The sequence below is a fragment of the Hyperoodon ampullatus genome (assembly GCF_949752795.1).
Source record: "Hyperoodon ampullatus genome assembly, chromosome: 3".
Taxonomy (NCBI): domain Eukaryota; kingdom Metazoa; phylum Chordata; class Mammalia; order Artiodactyla; family Ziphiidae; genus Hyperoodon; species Hyperoodon ampullatus.
In genome coordinates, this window is record NC_136916.1 from 175,395,538 (window position 1) to 175,422,248 (window position 26,711).

Here is a 26,711-nt window from a genome sequence, read left to right on the forward strand (position 1 = left end):
GGGGTGCATGTGTCTTTTTGAATTATGGTTTTCGCTGGGTATATGCCCAGTAGTGGGATTGCTGGATCATATGGTAATTCTATTTTTAGTTTTTTAAGGAACCTCCATACAGTTCTCCATAGTGGCTGTATCAATTTACATTCCCACCAACAGTGCAAGAAGGTTCCCTTTTCTCCACACCCTCTCCAGCATTTGTTGTTTGTAGATTTTCTGATGACGCCCATTCTAACTGGTGTGAAGTGATACCTCATTGTAGTTTTGATTTGCATTTCTCTAATAATTAGTGATGTTGAGCAGCTTTTCATGTGCTTCTTGGCCATCTATATGTCTTCTTTGGAGAAATGTTTGTTTAGGTCTTCTGCCCATTTTTGGATTGGGTTGTTTGTTTCTTTAATATTGAGCTGCATGAGTTGTTTATATATTTTGGAGATTAATCCTTTGTCCACTGATTCATTTGCAAATATTTTCTCCCATTCTGAGGGTTGTCTTTTCATCTTGTTTATGGTTTCCTTTGCTGTGCAAAGCTTTGAAGTTTCATTAGGTCCCATTTGTTTATTTTTGTTTTTATTTCCATTACTCTAGGAGGTGGATCAAAAAAGATCTTGCTGTGATTTATGTCAAAGAATGTTCTTCCTATGTTATCGTCTAAGAGTTTTATAGTGTCAGGTCTTACATTTAGGTCTCGAATCCATTTTGAGTTTACTTTTGTGTATGGTGTTAGGGAGTGTTCTAATTTCATTCTTTTACATGTAGCTGTCCGGTTTTCCCAGCACCACTTACTGAAGAGACTGTCTTCTCCATTATATATCCTTGCCTCCTTCGTCATAGATTAGTTGACCGTAGGTGCACGGGTTTACCTCTGGGCTTTCTATCTTGTTCCATTGATCTATGTTTCTGTTTTTGTGCCAGTACCATATTGTCTTGATTACTGTAGCTTTGTAGTATAGTCTGAAGTCAGGGAGTCTGATTCCTCCAGCTCCATTTTTTTCCCTCAAGACTGCTTTGGCTATTTGGGGTCTTTTGTGTCTCCATACAAATTTTAAGACATTTTGTTCTAGTTCCGTAAAAACTGCCATTGGTAATTTGATAGGGATTGCATTGAATCTGTAGATTGCTTTGGGTAGTATAGTCATTTTCACAATATTGATTCTTCCAATCCAAGAACATGGTATATCTCTCCATCTGTTGGTGTCATCTTTAATTTCTTTCATCAGTGTCTTATAGTTTTCTGCATACAGGTCTTTTGTCTCCCTAGGTAGGTTTATTCCTAGGTATTTTATTGTTTTTGTTGCAATGGTAAATGGGAGTGTTTCCTTAATTTCTCTTTCAGATTTTTCATCATTAGTGTATAGGAATGCAAGAGATTTCTGTGCATTAATTTTGTATCCTGCAACTTTACCAAATTCATTGATTAGCTCTATAGTTTTCTGGTGGCATTTTTAGGATTCTCTATGTATAGTATCATGTCATCTGCAAACAGTGACAGTTTTACTTCTTCTTTTCCAATTTGTATTCCTTTTATTTCTTTTTCTTTTCTGATTGCCATGGCTAGGACTTCCAAAACTATATTGAATAATAGTGGTGAGAGTGGACATCCTTGTCTTGTTCCTGATCTTAGAGGAAATGCTTTCAGTTTTTCACCATTGAGAATGATGTTTGCTGTGGGTTTGTCGTATATGGCCTTTATTATGTTGAGGTAGGTTCCCTCTATGCCCACTTTCTGGAGAGTTTTTATTATAAATGGGTGTTGAATTTTGTCAGAATTTTTTGTGCATCTATTGAGATGATCGTATGGTTTTTATTCTTCAATTTGTTAGTATGGTTTATCACATTGATCGATTTGCATATATTGAAGAATCCTTGCATCCCTGGGATAAATCCCACTTGATCATGGTGTATGATCCTTTTAATGTGTTGTTGGATCCTGTTTGCTAGTATTTTGTTGAGGATTTTTGCATCTATATTCATCAGTGATATTGGTCTGTAATTTTCTTTTTTTGTAGTACCTTTGTCTGGTTTTGGTATCAGGGTGATGGTGGCCTCATAGAATGAGTTTGGGAGTGTTCCTTCCTCTGCAATTTTTGGAAGAGTTTGAGAAGGATGGGTGTTAGCTCTTCTCTAAATGTTTGATAGAATTCAACTGTGAAGCCATCTGGTCCTGGACTTTTGTTTGTTGGAAGATTTTTTTTTTTTTGCTGCGTTGAGTCCTCATTGCAGTGCGCGGGCTTCTCTTTCCAGTGGCCTCTCCTATTGCGGAGCATGGCGCGTGGGCTTCAGTAGGTGTGGCGCATGGGCTTAGCCCCTCCATGGCATGTGGGATCCTCCCAGATCAGGGATCAAACCCGCATCCCCTGCACTGGCAGGCGGATTCCCAACCACTGCGCCACCAGGGAAGCCCCTGTTGGAAGATTTTTAATCACAGTTTCAATTTCATTACTTGTGATTGGTCTGTTCATATTTTCTATTTCTTCCTGGTTCAGTCTTGGAAGGTTATACCTTTCCAAGAATTTGTCCATTTCTTCCAGGTTGTCCATTTTATTTTATTTTATTTTTTTTTTGCGGTACGCGGGCCTCTCACTGTTGTGGCCTCTCCCGTTGCCGAGCACAGGCTCCGGACGTGCAGCTCAGCGGCCATGGCTCACGGGCCTAGCCACTCCGCGGCATGTGGGATCTTCCCAGACCGGGGCATGAACCCGCGTCCCCTGCATCGGCAGGCGGGCTCTCAACCACTGCGCCACCAGGGAAGCCCCAGGTTGTCCATTTTATTGACAGAGTTGCTTGTAGTAGTCTCTTAGGATGCTTTGTATTTCTGTGGTGTCTGTTGTAACTTCTACTTTTTCATTTCTAATTTTATTGATTTGAATCCTCTCCCTCTTTTTCTTGATGAGTCTGGCTAATGGGTTATCAATTTTGTTTATCTTCTCAAAGAACCAGCTTTTAGTGTTACTGATCTTTGCTATTGTTTTCTTTGTTTCTATTTCATTTATTTCTGCTCTGATCATTATGATTTCTTTCCTTCTGCTAACTTTGGGTTTTGTGTGTTCTTCTTTCTCTAGTTCCTTTTGGTGTAAGGTTAGATTGTTTATTTGAGATTTTTCTTGTTTCTTGAGGTAGGCTTGTATAGCTATAAACGTCCCTCTTAGAACTGCTTTTGCTGCATCCCATACGTTTTGGATCGTTGTGTTTTCATTGTCATTTGTCTCTAGGTATTTTTTGATTTCTTCAGTGATCTCTTGGTTATTTAGTAACGTATTGTTTAGCCTCCATGTGTTTGTGTTTTTTAGGTTTTTTTCCTTGTAATTCATTTCTAATCTCATAGCATTGTGGTCAGAAAAGGTGCTTGATATGATTTCAGTTTTTTAAAATTTACTGAAGCTTGATTTGTGACCCAAGATGTGATCTATCCTGGAGAATGTTCCATGCACACTTGAGAAGAAAGTGTAATCTGCTGTTATTGGATGGAATGTCCTATAAATATCAATTAAATCTATCTGATCTATTGTGTCATTTAAAGCTTCTGTTTCCTTATTTATTTTCATTTTGGATGATCTGTCCATTGGTGAAAGTGAGGTGTTAAAGTACCCCACTATTATTGTGTTACTGTCGATTTCCTCTTTTATAGCTGTGAGCAGTTACCTTATGTATTGAGGTGCTCCTATGTTGGGTGCATATATATTTATAATTGTTATATCTTCTTCTTGGATTGATCCCTTGATCATTAGGTAGTGTCCTTCCTTGTCTCTTGTAACATTCTTTATTTTAAAGTCTATTTTATCTGATATGAGTATTGCTACTCCAGCTTTCTTTTGATTTCCATTTGCATGGAATATCTTTTTCCATCCCCTCACTTTCAGTCTGTATGTGTCCCTAGGTCAGAAGTGGGTTTCTTGTAGACAGCATATATATGGGTCTTGCTTTTGTATCCATTCAGCAAGCCTGTGTCTTTTGGTTGGAGCATTTAATCCATTCGCGTTTAAGGTAATTATTGATATATATGTTCCTATGACCATTTTCTTAATTGTTTTGGGTTTGTTTTTGTAGTTCCTTTTCTTCTCTTGTGTTTTCCACTTAGAGAAGTTCCTTTAGCATTTGTTGTAGAGCTGGTTTGGTGGTGCTGAGTTCTCTTAGCTTTTGCTTGTCTGTAAAGCTTTTGATTTCTCCATCGAACCTGAATGAGATCCTTGCCGGGTAATCTTGGCTGTAGGTTCTTCCCTTTCATCACTTTAAGTATATCATGCCACTCCCTTCTGGCTTGTAGAGTTTCTGCTGAGAAATCAGCTGTTAACCTTATGGGAGTTCCCTTGTATGTTATTTGTCATTTTTCCCTTGCTGCTTTCAATAATTTTTCTTTGTCTTTAATTTTTGCCAGTTTGATTTTTATGTGTCTCGGCGTGTTTCTCCTTGGGTTTATCCTGTATGGGACTCTCTGCGCTTCCTGGACTTGGGTGGCTATTTCCTTTCCCATGTTAGGGAAGTTTTCGACTATAATCTCTTCAAATATTTTCTCTGGTCCTTTCTCTGTCTCTTCTCCTTCTGGGACCCCTATAATGTGAATGTTGTTGCGTTTAATGTTGTCCCAGAGGTCTCTTAGGCTGTCTTCATTTCTTTTCATTCTTTTTTCTTTATTCTGTTCTGCAGCAGTGAATTCCACCATTCTGTCTTCCAGGTCACTTATCCGTTCTTCTGCCTCAGTTATTCTGCTATTGATCCCTTCTAGTGTAGTTTTTCATTTCAGTTATTGTATTGTTCATCTCTGTTTGTTTGTTCTTTAATTCTTCTAGGTCTTTGTTAAACATTTCTTGCATTTTCTCGATCTTTGCCTCCATTCTTTTTACGAGGTCCTGGATCATCTTCACTATGATTATTCTGAATTCTTTTTCTGGAAGGTTGCCTATCTCCACTTCATTTAGTTGTTTTTCTGGGGTTTTATCTTGTTCCTTCATCTGGTACATAGCCCTCTGCCTTTTCATCTTGTCTATCTTTCTGTGAATGTCAGCACTGAATTCTTAACTTCAAGTCTTCCAATCCATAATCATAGTATATTTCTCCATATATTTAAACCTTTATTTTTTCTCACCAATGTTTTGTAGTTTTTATTGTACAACTCCATCACATTTTTTTGTTTAGATTTATCCCAAAGTATTTATATATTTTTATGCTATTGTAAATAGTATTTTTCAATTTCAATTTCTGGTTATACAATGTTAGAATGTAGAAATATAGTGGATATTTGTATATTTACCTTGAATTCTGCAACTGTGGTAAGCTCATTTATTAGTTCTAGCTGCTGCTTTGTAGGTTCTATTTCTGCAAAGATGATCATGTCGTCTGTGAATAAAGGCAGCTTTAATTCTTCTTTTCTAACTTGGATGTAATGTCTTCTTTCCTCCTTCCTCCTGTTACCTTATTGCGCTGGCTCAAACCTCTAGAACAGTGTTGACTTAGAAGTGGTGAGAATGGACATGCTTGCCTTTCCAATCTTAGAAAAAAAAATTTCATTCTTTTTCATAGTTACATATGATGTTAACTGTAGGGTTTTTTTGGTAGATGCCCCTACCAGTTTGAGGACATCCCCTTTTATTCCTAGTTTGTTGAGAGTTTTTATCATGAATAAACATTGGATTTTGTCAAATGCCTTTCTCACATCTATTGAAGGGATAGTGTAGTTTTTCTCTTTTATTTTGTTAATATGGTGGAATTTCTTGATAGATTTTCAAATATTAAAACAATGTTGTATTACTGGGATAAATCTCACTTTATTATGATACATTATCTTCTTTATATCTTTATGGGATTCTATTAGGTAAAATGTGTTAAGAATTTTTAAAGTATGTTCATCAGGGGTATTGATCTATATTTTTCTTATAATATCTTTGTCTGGTTTTGGTATCAGAGTAATTCTGGCCTCATAAGTAATTTAGGAAGTGTTCCTTTCTCTTCAGTTTTCTGGAAGAGTTTGTGTATAATTGATATTATTTATTCCATAAATATTTGCTAGAATTGACTAGTGATGAGACTGGCTTGGCCTGAAATTTTCTTTGCGGGAAGATTTGAAACCTCAAATAAAATTTATGTAGTAAATATAAGGTTATTCCAATTCTCTGTTTCTCTTTATGTGACCTTTAGTAGTTTGTATCCTTCAAGAAATTTATCTATTTCATCAAAGTTATCTCTTTGACATAAAGTTTTTCATACTCTTTTAATTATTTTAAAAATATCTGTATAATCTGTAGTGATGTCACCTCATTTCCCTCATTCCTGATATTGGCAATTTGAGTCTTTTCTCTTTTTCCTCTGATCAGTCTGGATAGAGATTTATCAATTTTTTGGATCTTTTTTAAGTATATATTTTTGTATCATTGATTTTTCTCTATTTCTTTTTTTAAAAAATAAATTTATTTATTTATTTTTGGCTGTGTTGGGTCTTCATTGCTGCATGTGGGCTTTCTCTAGTTGCAGTGAGCAGGGGCTACGCTTCATTGTGGTGTACGGGCTTCTCATTGCGGTGGCTTCTCTTGTTGTGGAGCACGGGCTCTAGGTGCACAGGCTTCAGTAGTTGTGGCTCGTGGGCTCTAGAGCACAGGCTCAGTAGTTGTGGCCCATGGGCTTTGTTGCTCTGCGGCATATGGGATCTTCCCAGACCAGGGATTGAACCCATGTCCTCTGCATTAGCAGGCGTATTCTTAACCACTGGGCCACCAAGGATGCCCTGATTTTTCTCTATTTCTTTTATTTTAAAAAGTAATCAATTTTGCTTTTAAACATTTTTTTTTCTGCTTAAAACTTAGGTTTATCTCTTTTTTTCCATCATAAAGTGGAAGTTGAGGTCATTATTTTGGGATTTTTATTCTTTTCTATTATAGACGTTCAGTGCTTTTAATTTTCCTCTAGGTTTTGCAGCTGCATTACACAACAGTTGATATATTGTTCTTCATTTTCATTCAGTTAAAAATACTTTCTAATTACGTTTTGTATTTCTTCTTGATCCATGGATTATTTAGGAGTGTTTAGATTACAAATACTTGGGAAATTTCTACATACCTGTTAGTGATTTCTAATTTAACTCCATTGTGGTCACAAAACATACATTGTATGTTTGAATCCTTTTAAATTTATTGAAATTTTGTTTGATGTCCTATAACATGGTCTATTTTGGTAAATGTTCTGTGTGCATTTGGAAACAATGTGTATTCTACTGTGTTGTGTGCAATGTTCTATAAATGTCAATTATTTCAAGTTGGTTAATAGTGTTATTCAAGTATTCTGTATCCTTTCTGTTATTTCTATTTGTTCTGTTAGTTATGAGCAGCTAGTTGAAATTTGTGACTATAAGCGTAAATTTGTCATATTTACTTTTTAAGTTCTGTTAGTTTCTCTTCATTTATTTTGAAGCCCTGTTATCAGGTGCATAAACATTTAGGATTGTTATGTTATCCTGATGAATTGATTCTTTTATCATTGTGAAAGACCCTTTTCATCCCTGAAAATATTTTTTACTGTGAAATCTACTTTGTCTGTTACTAACAGGCATTCTTGGTTTATTTTGATTACTGTTAGCATGGTATATCTTTTTCATCTTTTTACTTTAACCTATTTGTGTCTTTATTTTTAAAACATGTTTCTTATAGACAGCATTTAGTTCGGTATTGCTCTTTCATTTCAATTCTATGTAACAATCTTTTCCTTTGACTTGTGTATTTACCCTGTTTTAATTTAATGTAATTTTTGATATGGCTGGGTTTAAATCTAGCATCTTGCTATTGTTTTTTGTTTGTTCCATCTATTTTCCTCCTTTTTTTTGTTTTTATGTTTTTCTTATAGATTAATTTAGCTTTTATTTTGTGATTTTTTTCTTATCTCTTTTGTTGCTTTATTATCTGTGGATTTGTGTTGTGGTTTATTTTTAGTGGTTGCTTTAGAGTTTATAATATACATTTTTATCTCATCAGTCTACCTTCAAGTCTTAACTCTTTTTGTATTGTATGAGAACCTTAGAACAATATACAGATTTTCAATTTTACCCCTCAGGGTCTTTGTGCTATTTTTGGCATAAATTTTACTTGTACGTATATTACAGTCCCCTACAATACATTGTTATTATTTTTGCTAGAAACAGCAAATTATTTTAAAAGTATTTTAATAATAGAAAAGTATTTTTTATTTCCCTTTGTATTTACTATTTTTTGCTGCTTTTCATCCTCTTGTGTAGATTCAAGCCTGGTATAGTTTTCTTTCTGTCTTAAGGACTTAGAATTTTTGTTTTCAACAGTCATGCATATTTTAAAGAATTTAACTGGAGAAAAATGACCTTTTATATTTGCCCAATCGTATGCCATTTCTGTTGTTCTTCCTTCATTCCCAAAGTTCCAAGTTTTCCTCTGCTATTATTTCTCTTCAACTTGAAGAACTTCCTTTAGTGCTTGTTTTAAATAGAGCAGGTCTGCTGATGACAAATTCTCTTAGTTTTTCTTCATCTGTCAAGGTCTTTATTTCACCTTCATTCCTGAAGGATATTTTTACTGTCTATAAAATTCTGGGTTGACACTCCTTTCTTTCACCATTTTCAGTATGTCCCACTGCCTTTTAACCTCCATAGTTTCTGATGAGAAATCCACAGCATTTAAATTGTTCATATAAAGTTTCATTTTTTTCCCCAGGTGCTTTCAAGATTTTTTTCTTTGAGGTTTTCAGCAGTTGGATTGTGGTGTGTCAGGGCTTGGATTTCTTTGATTTTTACCCTCTTTGTGGCTTGCTGAATCTCTTGACTCTAAATTTATGCCTTTCACCAAATTTGGACATGTTCAGTCAGTATTTCTTTTCTGCACTGCTCTCTTTTCCCTCTCCTTCAGGAACTCCATTGACAAAAATATTTAAGCTTCTGATATTATCTCACAGGTTCCTAAGTCTTTGCTTATTTTTTCTTTAGATTGAATTATTTCTATTGATCCTTTTTCAAGTTCACTAAGTCTTTCTTTTGTCACTTCCATTTTGTTATTGTGCTTACCCCATGATTAAAAAAATTTTCTTCAGTTCTAAAATTTCTACTTAAAAGTATATATATAATTTCTGTTTCTCTGTTGAAATCATCTCTCCATTTATTTCAAGGGTGTTTATCTCATTGAGGATTATTATTTAATAGCTGTTTAAATGTGTCTGATAATATGGGTCAAACATCTGGGTCACTTCAGGGTTGGCATCTATGGTTTCTCTTTTCTCAAGGGTACTGTTTACATTTTCCTGGGTTTTGTGTGTCAAGTAATTTCAGAATATATCCTGCATATTTTGAACATTATGTTGTAAGATCCTGGGTCCTATTAAAATCCTGTAGAGAGTAGTGATTTGTTTGTCTTAACAGGCAACCAAGCCTGTTAGATTCATATTGCAAGTTCCTTCTCTCCTGTGGTCAGGGGCTCCATTTTCAGTTCTGTATTCAAAACCTTTGTTATGCGGAGCCACTAAAGGGTTAGTTTCAGACTGGGGCAGCAGTTATATGGTACTCCACTTCTCAAAGCTTTAGCTGTGCCCCTTTGGCCATGTTCTATGCACATGTAGCTTAGGGACTGTCCTGGGATGTGTGTCAGTTTATATACAGAAGTAGAGGATTCCCTTCTCAGCTATCTCCTCTTTGGAATTTCTCCCACGCTGCCTGGCTCCCTGGGCCTCCTTTCCTGGTTCTTCTGCCCAGAGCAATGGAGTTCTTTCAGAATGTTAGCCTTCTCCCTTGTCACACAGTGTCCATAACCGGGATCCCTTTCAAAGCAAATTGGCCAGAGAAAATAGAGGAAAAAATAACATGAATTTCCCTCCCTTTTCCCAGTTCTTCTATTTAGGTTTTTTTCCCTTCTGGTTCTTAGGTATTTGTGCTGCACTGCCAGAGCTGTTGGGATTGGCATCAGGGCAGGGCTAGGAGAGCAAAGAGATATTTAAAAAATTTCACCCGATACTCTCTGGCTTGCAAGGACCCATTTTCTTGTTCCTCTGGCCAGGATGATGGATTTATTTCAGAATTTTTGCTGTCCATGTCTACTATGTAATTCCTTGATTCAGTCTGTCTGTGGGTCAACATCAGGAATTAAAAGACAAAAAAACTCCCCCAAACCCCCAAAGTAAGAATTAAAACAAAAAACTAGAACCTTACCTGTCATATGGGTCTTTCTTCAAATTTTGACTTCCCTCTTCAACCTATCAGCTGTTATTTACTTTTCAGAATCTTCAGGTAGTTGTTTCTTGAATTTCGTCCAGAGTTTTTAGTTGTAATTTATGAAAGAGAGTGAGAGACCATAATGGGTTTGCTGCATTTTGGTTTAAAACTAGATTTTGTTCATTTAAAAAATTTAGTCTTTTTTCTCTCCAGTATGTTTTGAAATTTTCAATTGCTATGTCCTCTAGTTCAGTAATGTTCTCTTTTGCAGTGTCTCATCTGATGTTAATCCCATCTAATATACCTTTTCCTCAAACATTGTGCATTTCATCTCTAGAAATTCTATGAGGGGCTCATACATCCTCCATGTCTCTACTACCCTTGGTCAGTCTTCCTTCTACCTTCTTAAACATATGTTATGTATAGTTGTAATGACCATTGTAATGCCTTGCTCTGTCATCTGTGTCACTTGTGGGTTTAGTTGGGTTTGGAGACCAGAATCTGAGTGTTGTGGTTGGTCATTGTTTCTAGACTTCTTCTGTGCACAGAGCTAAGAAATGTTTTTCTTGTTAAGAAAAAAATATATCATTGTTTATGCTGACTTGTCCAATTCAAATTTAGCATTACAGAATTTTTCTTTCGCTTCTTTGTTTTTATATGTTTTTGATCTCTTTTAAACTGAAAAATTTTATTTCTGTCTTCCTGACCACAATTTTTTGGGTGTATGTGGACACTAGCAATGTAATGACTGAAAACAACTGAAGATTTCTCACAGTTCTTTTTGTCCACAAGGTATATCCAATTAGGGTTTACCATCAGATTACTGGTTTTCTGTTCATAATGTATATTCAACTGAGGATCTGCCTTAAACTACTATGCTTTAATGTCTCTTAAAATAAATCCCATTTGTGTGATTAAGCTACCAACTCAATACATGTTTAGTTTCATTTGCTTAATTTTGCTTTCACATTTTAGAGCCTGCTTTTTAAGTTAATTTTGTTGTATAATTTTATAAAATACGTACATGGTTCTGGAGAAGGGATTGGAAAACTACAGCCCGTAGGCCCAATCTGGCCTACGGCCTGTTTTTGTATGGTCCTTGAGTTAAGAATGATGTTTACATTTTTAAATGGCTGTCACACACACACACACACACACACACACACACACACACACACACACACACAGAAGAGAATGCAACAGTGACTAAATGTAGGTTCCAAACCCTAACGTATTTACTGTCTGCCCCTCTATAGACATCCTCTACTTCCTGCCTCTAGCCTGTCTCCCCCATTCTGCCCTCTTCCCTCTAGAGGCAGTCTGACTGATTTATTTATTTAGTTTCTGGTTTATCTTTCTACTGTTTTTATGGAAGCAAACACAAACCTCTCGTATTTACTGTACGCCCTTTTCCTCTCCACTTGCCTTTGCACTGAGAAATACCTCCTGGAAGCCAGCCCACAGCAGGCGGGGAGATGGGCCTCCCTCTTTTTTACAGCAGCCCACATGGTATTCCAGAGTGTGTCTGGACTGATGTCTGTTTAACTGGTCCCTTCTTGTACATTTGGGTTATTTCTGCTTTTTTAATTTTACAAGTAGTGCTGCTTTCAGTGGCCTCGTGCTTATGTTTTCTGGTGTTTGCTGCTGTAACTTTGGGATCAGTTCCTACAAGTTGGGTTGCTGGGTTATGTATATTGCCGAGTAACAAGGCACATGCTGGTTTGCTTGGTGTCACCCAAATTCTCTCCATAGGGACTGTTCCATTTTGCGTTTCTGTCAGCAGTGTGCAAAGTAAGTAACGCCCAACAGCCACCTAACGGAGTGTGTTGTCAAACTTGTGGCTTTTCTAATCTGACAAGTAAGAAATGATATCTCCACATAATTTAAAATTTCGTTTCTTATGAGCAAGATTGAAGGGCCAGTTACATTCCCCCTCATATGAACTCTCTATTCACTTCTCTTGCCCATTTTTCTGTAGAGCTCTTGGTCTTTTTCATCGATTTTTAGACCCTGTCTGTATATTAAGGACAGTGACCTTTGCCTCTAGTATAAGTTGCAAATATCTCTCCCATTTGTCTTTTTTATTTTTCTTAATTATTTACCTGTTTTTTATGCCGTGCAATAATGTTTATTATTATTATTGCTACTACTATTATTTTCATGTAGCCAGATTTATGCATCTTTCCTCTTATTGCTCTGGCCTTGGAGTGATAACCAGGGAAGTTTCCCCTACTCTCAGATTGTGGAAAAATCCAGTCATACTCTCTTTTCATGTTTGTATAGTTTCCTTTTTTTAAAATATAAATTTCTGGTTTTTTAACACAAAATTATCCACAGAGCACTTTTGGTGTACACTATCCCACATGATTGGCTACTTTTACTTGTGTGATTTTTTTTTTTTTTTTTTTTTTTTCCCGTACGCGGTCCTCTCACTGTTGTGGCCTCTCCCGTTGCGGAGCACAGGTTCCGGACGCGCAGGCTTAGCGGCCACGACTCATGGGCCCAGCCGCTCCGCAGCATGTGGGATCTTCCCAGACCGGGGCACGAACCCGTGTCCCCTGCATTGGCAGGCGGTCTCTCAACCACTGCGCCACCAGGGAAGCCCTACTTTTGTGATTGTAAACCGTAGAAAGGGGCTCTTTACTCACCTCTCCAGTATGCCATTGTGCAGAGACTCCTTGCATCTTAGAATTTGAAGAGACCAGTATATTCAAGGTGAAGGAATTGAAATTTGGGGAGAAGGGACTTGCCCAAGGACTCCCAGAAACTAGCTCTGGCCAGCCTGGGAAGAGGTTTATGAGCATCTGCTGTGTGTTGGCCGCTTGGCCAGGCCTGTCACCGTCCTTCACGCCCAAGCTGTAGGTCCTGCTATTAGCCCCACCTTATAGGTGTGGAGACTGAAGCGCTGCGAGGTGAGCTGCCTGCCCAGCGGCGCGCAGCCAGTGATAGGCCATCAGGCTCAGATACCCGGGTGTCTGCCTGAGAGCTTGGCCCTCCAGCCTCCGACGTCTGGTGGTGGCATGCATGCACTGAGCCCTTCCCTTCCCTCCCCTCCCCCCTCCACGGTCTTGGAGGTCCTTGGCGGATGAGGTGTCCTTGTCTCCACGCCGAGGGCCATGGAGGGCCCTGTGAATGAACATCATCTCCCAGGGCGCCTGCTGGAGCCGGTGGCAGCAGGTCCACGTGCATTTCCTCAGCCCCAAGGGCCCGCCTGTTACTGGCAGCCAGAGACCTTTCAAGTTGTCCTTTCGTTCGTCCGTCCGTTTGTTTATCTGCTCATTCACTTATCCAGCCCTTAATTCAGCACAACTTACTAATGCCTGCAGTGTGCAGACCCAGTCCTGGCCCAGGGTGCCCCAGAAATGTGACAGGCGTCTGTCCCCAGGAACTCACAGTCCTGTAGGGCAGGCAGGTGGCCTTGGCCATCCTGGGGGGCCCAGAGCAGTGTCTCCCTCACTTTCCCTCCAGGCTTGGGTGCAGAGGACTGGCCGGGATGGAGGGGAGGGGGAGCTGGGCCCCCAGCCCTCCCTCTTTCTGGGGTCCAGCAGCGCATAGACGTGAGAGGCTGGCTTGTTGTCCAGTTCAGGCTCCTGGTGGTGATGACTCAAAACCAGCCGCGGAGCGGGTGGGGACGCCCCAGGCACACAGTGAGTCAGCAGCGGGCCAGAACCGGAGGCTGCCCCCTAACCCCGCGCACCTGGGAAGTGGCACGGCCCGGGGAAGGGAAAGGTGAGCCTTCGGATGAATCCAGAGCAGCCCAGAGTTACCCAGGTCTGTTTGGTGGGCCAAGCAGACAAGATTTTAAGGATATTAGGTGATTTTCATCACACCTGAATGTGTCTTGATCACGTCTTCCATTTTTCCCAAAGCTGTAGACTTTTGGCCAAGTGTCTACAACTGTCTGCCGACAGAGGCCCTGGTTGCCAGAGAGTCTGAGTGAGGTTCCCTCTGGATCCAGCTAGTTAGGCCCGTGTAGCGCCATCCCACGCCCCTGGGATGGGACGTACCAGCTGTCGGTGTAATTAAGGTTGCCATAAAACCCACCAGCTAGACACACAAATGGCTCCTGTGCTCTTTCCCGGGGCAGCAGCAGTTGTGAAGGCCAGTAAATCATGTTCAGCGGCAATCACTTCAAAGGTCAGCCTTCCACTTACAGCCGCGCTATTGGCAGGGATCTCCCGTAACACGGCTTGTTTCCCGGCCATTCGATTTTACGACGCCCTAATGAATTGGGCCATTTCCATCCATTCTCAGGAAGTGTACAGAACAAGGGTTTTCGTTCTCCTGGAAAAGGCAGGTGGGGTGTTGGTGGGCACGTGGGTAGTTCTGCCGGGGACAGGCCGAGGACCCCTGGCACATCGCTTCTCTGGGCCTTTGCACTGCCCTCTGGGAGCAGCTTCCTCCTGCTGCCATCAGGAGATGATTTCTGTGAAACCCCCGGCCTGTGGCTGGAACTCAACGGGCCCTCCTCTTCCTCCAGGCTTTCCTGGGTCAGTGTGTTTCCCGAGTGCGTGTGGGGATCCAGGTGCCGCCGCTGGAGAGGGCTCAGGTGCCCACGGATGTCACGGTCCTGCCCATCGGCAGCCATTCCCTATGGGCTCTTGGGGCTGTGTCCCCGCCGCCCGGGAGGAGACGCGCCTCAGTGCACAGGCCACATCTAGGGACGTGAGTTGGGCCGGACTTATTCCTCTCCCGGCACTTGCTGCCCCTGCCATCCTTGATTCCCTGCTCCTCGCCTGGACTGTGGTGATGGGGAGGGCGTCGGGAAAGGCGGCAGGAAGGCCTTCAGGCCCCACGTGGCCTTGGCAGATGGAGGCCTGGGGCTGCTGCTGGAGAGGGTGGTGTGAGTCAGAGGTGACCGTGGCGCTGAGGACGGGAGGAGGGGATGGATCTGGAGCCACGATGCCGGGCCTTGCTCCCTCCCCTCCCTTCTCTTCCCACCAGAGCAGATTCCAGACCCTGCCCTGGGATGGCGCTGTCCTTTGAGTCAGGATGTTGTGCACTTATCAGAGCACATGCTGGGGACTCTGGGGGTCCACGTCCCCTCCCAGGCCCTAGACCGCGGCCCCAGCTCCAGACTCGGCAGGCCAGAGCATCTGCCAGCAGCACAGCTCCTGTGCCCCTCCTGGCCGGGGGTCTGGAGCTTTCCTTCCAGTCCACACTCCAGGGGACTCATGGCTACCTGGGAGGGCAGAGCGGGCATGTGGGATCCTGGCGCACAGAGTGGGAGAGGAAGGGAGGGAGGGAGGTGGCCAGTTCCACGCTGCCTGGGGAGCAGCTGTGCAGGCTGGCCAGTGTTCAGAGGCCTGCAGGGCTGCCCTCACTTTCCTTCCCCTGGACTACCCCTCAGGCCCCAGGGGGCCCACCCTGAAATCGCCCTAGCTGAGGGCTGCATCTGGAGAGCCTCAGAGAAGGTAATCGTTTGTTCCCCACCCTCCCCCAGGAATTTGTTCCAGCGTTTACTGAGGCAGGACTTGGCCAGCAGGAGATGGGGATGTGGGCCCCAGAGAAGCACCACACCCTGGCCCTGCGCCCTGGAGCAAATCCCTGCATCTCTCTGAGCCTCAGTGTTCCTCATCTGGAGAATGGGTCTCAAGATACCCCTCTGTCTAAATTGGATTTATGGAGTGCTGCATTTAATGTGAATTTGACTTATATATATTTGAAAGAGGACGATAGAAAATCTAGGTCTGAAACATTTGTAAGTTTGTAAACTCCAGTTTTTATTTTATTTATTTACTATTTTAAATTATATTAATTAATTAACTTATTTTTGGCTGCTTTGGGTTTTCGTTGCTGCGCGTGGGCTTTCTCTAGTTGAGATGAGCAGGGGCTACTCTTCCCTGAGGTGCATGGGCTTCTCACTGCGGTGGCTTCTCTTGCTGCAGAGCACGGGCTCTAGGCGCCGCAGGTTTCAGTAGCTGTGGCGCATGGGCTTAGTTGCTCTGCGGCATGTGGGATCTTCAGGGACCAGGGCTCGAACCTACGTCCCCTGCCTTGGTAGGTGGATTCTTAACCACTGCGCCACAAGGGAAGTTCCTAAACTCCAGTTTTTAAGTAAGTGTGAAGACCGCTCGTTTCACGGCCGGCTGCTGAGGTGCCGGAGAGCTGTGTTTATGCTGTGGCCACATGGTGGCGCCCTGGGAGCTGGTAAACAGGCCGCCAGGCCCTGCAGGCGGGCCTGAGGCACTGTGCCCGCGGCCCGGTTGCTCACTATTGCAATTTAAAGTGTCACCCAGGAGTTTACTGCATGGAGGTACGTGTTAGTCCGGGTGCTGGGACCTCCACCCTGACCCTGCCCAGCCCAGTTGCTGTAGGCTGGAAGGTTCATGTGAGAAAACGCCCTGAAGGAAGCGGAACAACAGCTTGACGCTTGATTGTGTTAGTTTAGAGACAGGAGGCTGTGGAATGTTGGTGATGATGTAAGAAAGTAAGAGTGTCTTTAAAGCTACCGTACGTGCTGCGGTTCCGGCTCCGTGGACTCGAGAACACTGGCTCCCGTGAGGCGCTTACCACTCCAGGGACGTTAGGCTGAGGCTTTGAAAGCTGTGAATTACGTGACCTCTTCAGAAGCAAGACGCTCGCACAGAGTATGGCCCTGGTATTGATGGGCATCACTGGTGTCTTTAGGTGCCCTTGGCTAGGCGTGGGCCCTTCCCTAAGCTCTCCTTCGTTGGGCCCCCGCTGCTCTCCAGGGGGCCAGTCTGACTGGGGAGATCTTCATGCCTCCCTGGGCCCACGCGCCAGTGGGTGTGGGGAGGCCGTGGGACGCGGAGGACTGTCCGCTGTGGAGGTATCACGGGGCAGGTCCTGAGGTCACCCCGCAGCAGCCCCACCTCCACGCTTGGGCTCCTCAGCCTGGGGGCGTGTTTTCCAGCACCAGCCTCTCCAAACTCTCCAGCCCTCAGGGTACTCGGTGGCCCTCCTTGTCCCTGTCTGTGGGCACCTGCCCTGGGGCCCACCGGCATGACAGGTGCCCGCTCTTGCAGGTGGTGAGAAGCTACAAGGCCACCATCCAGCAGACCCTGGACATCCTCTTCCTCCGGGAAGGCTCCGAGTTTCTGAGCAGCACCGATGCTTCGAGCCGGGACTCTGCCGACCGCACCATTATTGCCTGGGATTTCCGGAGCTCCGCCAAGATCTCCAACCAGATTTTCCACGTGAGAAACCCTGTTTGGCATTGCTTTCAGTTTCAGGGTGCATCCGTGTAGTCCCAGGCTGTCTGGGGCCCCAGGTCACTTCTGCGGAGATGGTTCAGCAGACAGGACCCTTGGAGACAGATGGGCTGCTTGAAACCTGTAGGGTCGGGGAAGGCAAAGTGCAGGTCCAGGCCGCCCAGAGAACCTTCCACTGGCTCCCAGATCGGAGTGACTGCCTAACGGTCCTCACACTCGTCCTCCGCCCAGCACAGCCTGGCCCCGCGGTAAGCGTGTGGAGGGGCGGCCCGGTCCAGATCCACCGGAATGCAGATGCACCCCCGAGACACCCCTACCCTCCCTCCACCACCCCAGCCAGCCTGCAGGGTTCCACCTTGCCCTGGCTCAGTGGTTTTGGCAGGGGCTGTGACTCAAGGGTTCAAGCAGGGACCCCAAAGGTAGACCACCTGCATTAAAATCCTGCATTCACCACTTACAAGCAGAGGGCCTGGGCCCATTATTTACCCTCTTTGATTCTCATTTTTCTCTTCATAAACTGAGGGTGAGAATGTTTCTTGCCTCATAGAGTGGTTTTGAGAACTAAAAGACATAAATACTTATAAAGAATCTAGCACAGTGCCAGGCACAGGGAGTTCTCCATAAAATGCACCACCTCTCATCACCAGCACCTCTATTACCATCTCCAACACCCTCACCACCATCATCATCATCACTGCCATCACCGACATCACTATCACCACCCACCATCGTCTTTTAAGATTTCAAATTAGCTATGGCTAATCTCTTTGGTGCTGCCACCCTGAATTTAACAATATATGTCAGGTATATATACACCATCTTCCTCTCCTGCTTTTTCCCTTGTTCTTAGAGGATTCTAAGTGACCCTGAGCCAACCTGCCTGTAGACCTTCACTTCAGGGTTCTAGTGCAACCCACTGAGAAAGATAAGCCCTGGGAGGGCCTGGAGGGGCATGTCTAGCCATCGGGGCATCCTGCCTCTGACGGCCCTGCAGAGGCCAGGGAAGCAAGTGAGGTAGAGAAAGTGCTGTGTGCCTGAGCCACCAGCCCTCCTAGGGTCACACCTCCTCACCTTCTGTGCAGGCAAGCAGGCACTCTGCCTGGTAGCATCACACCAGGAGCTCATTATCAGGTTACCGTGTGCCTCTGACAGCACATTAGTCAGCAGCCATGGTCCCAACTGCTCCTGACGTCACCCTCTGAATTTGGGCTCATTTAGAGGCTGTGGCTTCAGGACATCACTTAGAACACGGAACAGGTGTACGATGGAGAAGGGAGCTTTTAGGGGTGTTTCTGTGTGACCGAGCCTGTTAAACAGTGAGATTTCCCCTCCTGTTTGGAATCCCTTGTGCAGGCGTTTACCTCCCCGCTTGGCCAGTCACCTTCTCACTTACGATGTGTTCTGGCTGCGCGGGACCCTGGGCTGGGCCGGGGACCCTTGACGGCTCACTGTGGAGGTGGGGAGATGGGCGTGTGGATTCATTTTCTATCGCTGTGTAACAAATTACAAATTACCATCAACCTGGTGGCTTAAATCAATAGAAACGTATTCTTTCAGTGACGGAGGCCAGAAGTTTGTAAAAAGTATCACGGGGCTGAAATCTAGATGTTGTCAGGACCCGCTCCCCTTGGAGGCTCGGGGGAGCATCTGTCCCTTGCTTCTTCCAGCTTCTGGTGATACTCGGCTTGTGGCTGCATCACTCCAGTCTCCATGGCAGCATCTTCAGGTCTCTCTCTGCTCCGTCTGCACGTCGCCTGCTCTGTGTGTCTCATCTCCTCTGCTTCCCCTTTATAAGTGTGCGTGTGATTGCATTTAGGGCAGTAATACACGATAATCTCCTCATCTCAAGATCCTTAGTTAATTATATCTGCAAGCTCCCACCACCTTTTTTTGGCGGGGGGCATATAAGGTGACATTCACAGGTCCCAGGAATTAGGACATGGAAGTATCTGGTGGGGCATTTTTCAGTCTACTCCAAAGGCCATGAGCCAAGGAGTGCAGGGGGCCCCTAGAAGCCGGAAAAGACAAGGGAACAGATTCCCTCCTAAAGACTCCAGAAGGAAAAAAGCCCTGCTGGCATCTTGAGTTTAGTTAGCCCAGAGAGACCGTTTCGGACTTCTGATCTCCAGAACTGTAAGATAATAAATGTGTGTTGCTTTAAGCCACGAAATTGGAGGCATTTTGTTACAGCAGCAGCAGGAAATTCACACAGACCCCTAAGCCAAGGTCTGGGCAGAGGGCCCGAGGCCCCACAGGCAGAGTTTGGGGGGTGAGTCCGTCAGAGGCAGGAGCCCAGGTGGGAACCTCCTCCAGCCTCTCTGTGGCCCTGCTGTTCTCAGGAGAGGTACACCTGCCCCAGCCTCACCCTGCACCCGAGGGAGCCTGTGTTCCTGGCACAGACCAACGGCAACTACCTGGCCCTCTTCTCTGCCGTGTGGCCCTACCGGATGAGCAGAAGGCGGCGCTACGAAGGGCACAAGGTACCTCGTCCCCGTCCCCAAGGTGGAAAGTTGTCCCGCTGACAACGCCAGCAAGGGGCTTGCGGCCCCTGAGGGCATGGACCCTCTGTCCAGGCAATTTGTGTTTTCTGTTTCCCAGGTGACCCCATGCCACGTGGCCTGGTGTCCACTCTAGGCCCCGGGCCACATCTGGGCAGGGACAGTTTCATTGATCTGTCGGCTCACGTGGACAGGTCACGGGGCTTGGGGAGGGGCTCAGGACGGGACGGGTGTGGGGCTGTTTCTCCATCTCCCCCTTTCCCTGCTGAGGGCTGCCTCATGGGACAGAGCCAGTGGGGACCCAGCGCCTGGCGCTGAGGCCAGACGCCACCAGCTGTGCTAGAGCTGGGCTGTCTGGATTACACTAAACCAGCCTTGTGACACAGGCCGATGCCGGGGCCCGGGCCTCAGGGCAGGAGCTCGGCCGCTGGGTGTGAGGCCCAGCCCTGCTCCTGGCCGGCTCTGGGCCCCGGCCCGCTCCCCTGTGGGAGGCGCAGGCGAGGCCGTGCGCCCTGTGCCGCGTGGCCTGCTCACCCCGCGTCACCCTCTGCAGGTGGAAGGCTACTCGGTGGGCTGCGAGTGCTCTCCAGACGGTGACCTGCTGCTGACGGGCAGCGCCGACGGCCGGGTCCTGGTGTACAGCTTCCGCACCGCCAGCCGCGCCCGCACGCTGCACGGGCACACGCAGGCCTGTGTGGGCACCACCTTCCACCCCGTGCTGCCCTCCGTCCTCGCCACCTGCTCCTGGGAGGGCGACGTTAAGATCTGGCACTGAGCCTCCCAGCGCGGAACCTTCCAGACACCGGCCGGGGTGGGTGGGTGTGTGTGATGAGGAGGATCTGAGGTTGGCTTCGGGGTCAGGCTCGGGTGGGCGCTGCCTTCTCCACCCTCTGAGCCTCAGTGTCCTCATCTGTAAAATGGGGACAAAAATCCGTGCGTCTCGGGGTTCTGAGGACTACATTAGCAAAAGCACCTGGCACGGTGCTGGTGGTGATCAATAAACGTGAGTGTTTTGCTATTTCTTGTTATTTCAGCGACAAATATGTATCGGCTCCCCACTCGCAGGCCTGCTGGAGCTTGGAGACAAAAACTGGGGTGGGAGCTGGATGGGGGGTAGCCCCCGGGGGCTCTGGGTCCAGGTCTGCCCGCCCCCCGGTCTCCCAGGGCCTGCTCAGGCGCGGGCCGCCCTCTCCCTCCCCCAAAGCGTGGCCAGCGGGGCCCCCGGGTTTGCCCGAGCCCTGGGCCATCTGCACTTCTCCTTGCCCACTGCCTGTCGGGTGTGCGTGCTGCCCACGGGAGTGCATCTGCCCCGGGGGAGGGAGCAATGTGGAGAAGCAAAGGGCCCTTGAGGAGCCTCAAGGAACCCTAAGCCCCGGGAGCCCACAGATCCACCGATGGGTGAGGGTGGGGACCGAAGGTGCACGTCTGAGGACAGGGGCGTCCCTGGAGCCGTGGAAGTCTCCCTGGAGGGAGCAGACCATGAGCCTGTGAGGAGGGTGTCCCCGGCAGGGGGCCAGCGAGAAAACACAGGGGACCTCAGGAGGAGGCCACAGGAGCAGGTGGTGCCCGGCCTGGCCTCTCCAGAACCTGGGCTCCAGGCCCGGCTCTGCTGTCAGTGTAGCTGAGACCAAGTCATATTTCCTCTCGGAGCCTCAGTTCCCCCCTCTGTAAAGTGGTGTCAGACTCCCCAGCCTGCAGGCTTGCTGTGAGGGTCCAAGAAGGTCAAGTGTGTGGTGGGTGTCAGCACACTGGGAGCTCCAGTCTGGGGAGGGGGACTGGGCAGATTGGGAGGGGCTCTGGGGCTTGCTGGGGCTGGTGGTAAACATTGATTTCAGTGTGTCTGACTCACCCCCGGGCCCTTGGGAATCTTGGGGTCCACAAGCAGAGGGAAGGGCAGTGCAAAGGCCCTGAGGCGGGACTCATCCTGGGGGCCGACCCCTTTTCTGTCCTTCGTCCTCGTCCCCTGCAGTCAGCACGAAGCCTGGCCTGCAGTGGGTGTCGAGCGGATGCTGCGTCCCCGAGCTGGGCTGGAGAGGCCAGAGCCAAGCGCGTGGGTGGGTGGCGAGCACAGGATCCCGGGTGTCCCTCACACCAGGGAGGTGAAGAATGGCTCCAGAATGGCTCAAGGCTCAAGAAGGCTCAAGAATGACTTCTCTGGTGTGGAGGGAAAGATAACCGCACCCCACGCTCAGCCCTGGCAGAAGTGGAGGCCCGCACGGGGGGCTGCCCAGCCTGAGCAGAGGGGAGGCTGGGCGTGCATCCACTCAGAGCCCGGGCAGGCAGTGGACGCTCCTGCCTCACCCCTCACGCCCCCAGGTGGCTTCACCTGCTCTGAGTGGGGAGCTCTGTGACCTGTGAAGGCCGCCCTGGGGTCACTTCCTCTGTGAAGCCTTCCCAGGTTACAGCTGCCTCCCACTGCCCCCTGGGCTGGGCCCCTCTTCCCCCCGCACCCCTCACCCCGCTCCTTCAGGGCTCCGAGCGTAACAGGCGCCCTGAGCCCTGTCCCCTGCTGATGCTGCCTCCCAGCGTGCATGCTCAGCGCAGTGCAAACTTCCCGGGCTCGCAGGGCCCTGCTCCCGGCTGCATCCCTGGCCCTCGCGTGCGGGAGGCATTCTGTGAATAACTGCAGGTAAGACCTGCCCACAGGATGTGGGCTTTGGGATCAGACGGCCGTGGACTTCAGCCCCATCACCCCCTTTCGCTATTGCGCGGTCACAGCCAGTGCTGAGCTGCCCTGTGCCTCAGTGTCCCCTGCTGTAGATGAGAACTCACAGTACGCAGCTTGTGGGGATTCATGAGGTTGGGTGCGATGGCTCTCGGCAGGCCGTGTATGCAGCAGGCGCTCGGGAGCCAGCAGTGGGGGTATCGGTATTAGCGATAATATTAGCATAGGTGTCAGCCCAGCCCCTGGCGCAGGAGTTGAGCCAGTTCAGGCCAGAGGGCGCAGTTGGGTTCCTCCTCAGACCTGGTCTGGCGAGACCCTCTCCGGCCAGCTCTGGCCCACCCTCACGGCAGAAGCCCCCAGTGAGCTACTCCCAGCTGACAAGTCTCAGGGAAGGCCTCTGACTGGCTGGCTTGTGTCACATGCCCGCCCCAGACCAGGGGTCCCTGGCCAGGCATAGCTGCCACTATGCAGCTGGAGGGGAGAGTGACGGGACCCCCACAGTATTGTCATGAGGGTGTGTCCCCCCCAGGTCCAGCCTGAACAGCCCCTTGGCAGGCATTTGTCGGATGGATTGACCACGTGTGAATGAACCCAGACACAGGCCGGGAGGGGAGGCTGTGCTCCTCTGGGGCGTAGGGGGGCCTGGCCTTCCCAGGTGCCTCTCGCCCGCCTCTCTTGCCCCCACCTTGCATCCAGCCCCAGATCCTGGGGCCCAGACATCCTGCTTCCTGGCCCAGCCCGAAGCGGGCGTTTTTCTGCCTTCCCTGATGCGGAGTGTCTTCTGAGTGAGAATTTCATCTCGTGGTTTGCTGACTGCTCTCCCCACTGTGATATGTTAATACGACCACTCATTTGTTTAATGAGCATCAGTTACGGACTGTACTCAACTGGCTTTGGCGTGGGTGCTGGGGTGTGGCCAGGGGACGACCTCCCTGTCCACCGAGCTGCCCGGCCCCTCCCCTGTGCTGAGTCCACACCCCGGCTACCTGCAGCCCTGTGGGATTTGGGGCCAGGACACCATGGGTCCCAGACCCATCACCTGCTTGCATGGGGCCTTTGTGGGCTGGTACCCTTTCGACTTCTCTTGGGGCAAACACCAGCCAAATCTCTGTCCTTGGAGGCCGTTTCTTTACCACACTGGTCACCTTGAACCAGCCGAAGCTCTGACCCTCCCGGGACAGGGATATCCAGGTATCCCCAGACACCACTGCGGCTGTTTCTTAGCACCCCTCCCCTGTGGATTTGATTTCTTAACTACGTGCCCTGCAAGCCCTACCCCCTTCTTAGGTTATTTTACTGGGAAGAATGGCAGGTGCTCTCCGTACCCTCATCTGTTTCTTTTTCCAAGTGCTGTCTTCCAAAGAGCATTCAAGACTCCTGATCCTCTGCAGGGTGTCTAGGAGTTCACCATTTGCAATTTTAAAACAAGAGAGCTAAATTTAGAAAGTATGGAGCAGGAGTGAAAAAGGAGTGTGGGCTGTCCCCTCCACCCACCTTCCTGGGGCTGAGTGCCTACCTTCGCCTCACCCATAAATCTGAAATACAGATCTGAAGCCGTCGTGGGAGAAGAACGGTTTCATACGGAGATGCCAGCGTGGCTGTGTCTGCTGCTGAGCGTGGCCGTGACTTTGCTGAGTGAGGCTGATGCTCGCAGCCCCCGTGAGGTGGGCTCCCCTCCCTCGGGACCCATCTCTGGCCCAGCCTGGGGCTCTCCATGCAGTGGGACAGCCACCAGTCTCGAGGGCCCCTGGGAATCTCACGAGTCAGTGTCCTCAGGCTCCAGAAGGGGAAACTGGCCCAGAGGGCCCAGGACTTGCCCAAGGTCACACAGCCCTGCACTGCCTGCTGTGGGTTGAGAAGAAACATGGACAGAAGGGTCGGTGGACGGTGGGTGCACAGCCAGGGTCCTGTTGGGAGTGAGGCAGGACCGGAGTGGAGCAAAGGGGGTGCTCGGTGAAGGAGGGAAGCCCATCCCGGCTGTGGCTGGCTTCAGAGGCCATGGCAGGACAGCTCTGTGAGGCCTGTTGGCCATCTGCGGGGAACAGCACTCAGACTCTGAAGTGACCGTGTAGGGGCCTGGCCTTCTGGGCCCAGACTGCAAAGTCCTTGGGGTTCCCAGCCCTGCTGTCCAGTCTCACAACCCACGTGGTGCTGACAAGGCTCAGGGCCCCTCTGGGAGCGTCTCTGAGTGAGAGCCTGCTGGGTGCCAGGGGCCATGTGTTTTCCCCTCCACTCTCCCATTTGCCCCCCAGTTCGGTAAGGGTTGCTTCCCCACCTGCCCACAGGGAAACTGGGCCCCAGACAGGGGAGCTGACTCCTGAGCCTCTCCACAGCCCCTCCCCCGCCAGGAGGCTGCTTCCTGGGGGCGCATCTGCTCCTGGGGGTGGGCAGCCGGGCCTGCAGTGGCAGGTCAGGTGCAGGCACCCTGGAGCTACACGAAGCTGGGTGGGCCTGAGAACTTCAGGCGTGCACCTGGGCCGAGGTGGTCCCCTCCCAATGGGAAGTGCCCAGCCCCTGGAAGAAGCAGACATAAAGCCCCCTGGAGGAGGGGCCCTCCATCCTAGGCCTTGCAGAACGTTCACAAGTACTTTCTCAAGGGCATCAATGAGCATGCTCAAAGATAACCAGGCACACAAAGAAACCAGGTGACATGGGCAGGAACCAAGATAAACAGGCCTACACAGATCCCACCTGATGGACGTGTCAGACCCAGACAGTGAGCCAGCCAGCTGTGCCCGCTCTGTTTAAGGAAACAAAAGGCAAGCTTGGAAATATCTCCAGGGAATAGGAAACTATTAGAAAGTGGCATAGTGGGTTTGTAGAATAACCAGACAGAACTTCTAGAAATGGAAAACATTAATAACTAAAACTAAAAACTTGGTGGCTGTGTTTGGCAGCTGAGTGGACGCAGCAGAAGAGAATTAGTGACCTGGAAGAATGCAGGTTGAGCACGGTGACACCAAGGTGTGGGTCTTAAGGAGGCAGGGACACAGAGGTAGAGGCCACAGAGGTTCTGATGGCAGTCCCAGGAGGAGGGAAGGGTGGAGGAATAGTTTAAGAAGTAGCTGAGGATTTTCCTCAACTACTGAAATACACCAATCCACAGATACACCAATGAAATACACCAATCCACAGATACAAGACTCCCTGTGAATTCCCAACAAGGAGAAATCCACAGCGAGACACACCTCAGGGAAATTGCAGAAAACCAAAGGGAAGATCTGCAGCTGGAGAGAAAAAGACAGATTAGCGCCAAAAGACAGATTAGCGCCAAAGGAACAGCTCCTGGGAAGGGGGGACTGATGGCGAGTCCCACCCCAGCAGGAAGCCAGGGGACATCTCTGTGCACTGAGGGAAAGAGACCCCCCCCGCTGACATTCTCCCCAGTGAGAATATCCTTCAGAAATGGGGCAAAGACATCTTCAGAGCAAAAAAAAAAAAAAAAAAAAACCCAGGAGAGTTTGTCACCAGCAGAGCCGAACTAAAGGAAATCCTGAGGAATCTTGAGGCAGAAGCAAAGTCTATAAGGAACATTGTATGAAATGGCAATAATAACATTTAGCAGGTTAGACAATGGAGGAATTCAAACACTGGATGGCACGGTGCCAGGGCGGGGGAGGAGTCTTATTATCAGGCTGCCCTGGCCTCAGAGAGGGGAGGACGGGGGGGAGACACCCAGGGCCACACGTCCCGAGATCAAAAGGCAGGGGGGAGAAGAGACTACCCAAACCCAACTTCTTTCCACCGACGTCTTTTATTAAGGAATGCAAAATACAGTACTGAGACGGGGCATGCATCACAGACAACAGGAAAGCAAGCTACAGAAACCGGGGTCGGAGGGCCTCATTACATCTGAGGTAGAGCGAGGTGGTGCCGGGGAGCGGGACACTGGGGGGACGAGCACCGGCCCCACTCGGGACTACGGACCACGGGGGAGCTGGGGGGTGGTCGTCGGCCACACGGCGAGAACAGCTGAAAACGTTACACATCCCTCCACCCGTTCCAGTCCCCCTCTTTGTGGACAGAGCGTCAGGGTTCCCTTGTCACTGGCTGGCGGCGCGGGGGGGGGGTCTCCGCAGGACACCGTCCTTCCCTCCGAGGGGCAGGCCCCACTCGCCCCCACCCGAAAATCAAGGAGCGTTGCGTCCAAAACGCCTAGGCCGCCATCCAGGGAGCTGGAGGCTGAGTGCGTTAAGAAAGACCCTCTTGCTCTATAAAAATAGTTGCACGTT

At 48.1% G+C, this 26,711-nt stretch overlaps 1 protein-coding gene across 2 annotated transcripts in view; it reads left to right on the top strand.

Annotated features, from left to right (window-relative positions):
- The window catches only part of WDR25 (WD repeat domain 25), a gene marked incomplete at its 5' end in the record, with an annotated part of 141,666 nt that extends 120,857 nt beyond the window's left edge, over positions 1-20,809 (top strand). For both annotated transcript variants that reach the window (XM_079701123.1, XM_079701124.1), the window contains 3 exons: positions 17,131-17,301; positions 19,656-19,796; positions 20,368-20,809. In XM_079701123.1, the coding sequence (XP_079557249.1) occupies positions 17,131-17,301; positions 19,656-19,796; positions 20,368-20,589 (534 nt within the window). In that variant the 3' untranslated portion in view covers positions 20,590-20,809. The remainder of the gene's footprint in view (positions 1-17,130; positions 17,302-19,655; positions 19,797-20,367) is intronic.
- Positions 20,810-26,711: the final 5,902 nt, after the last annotated feature.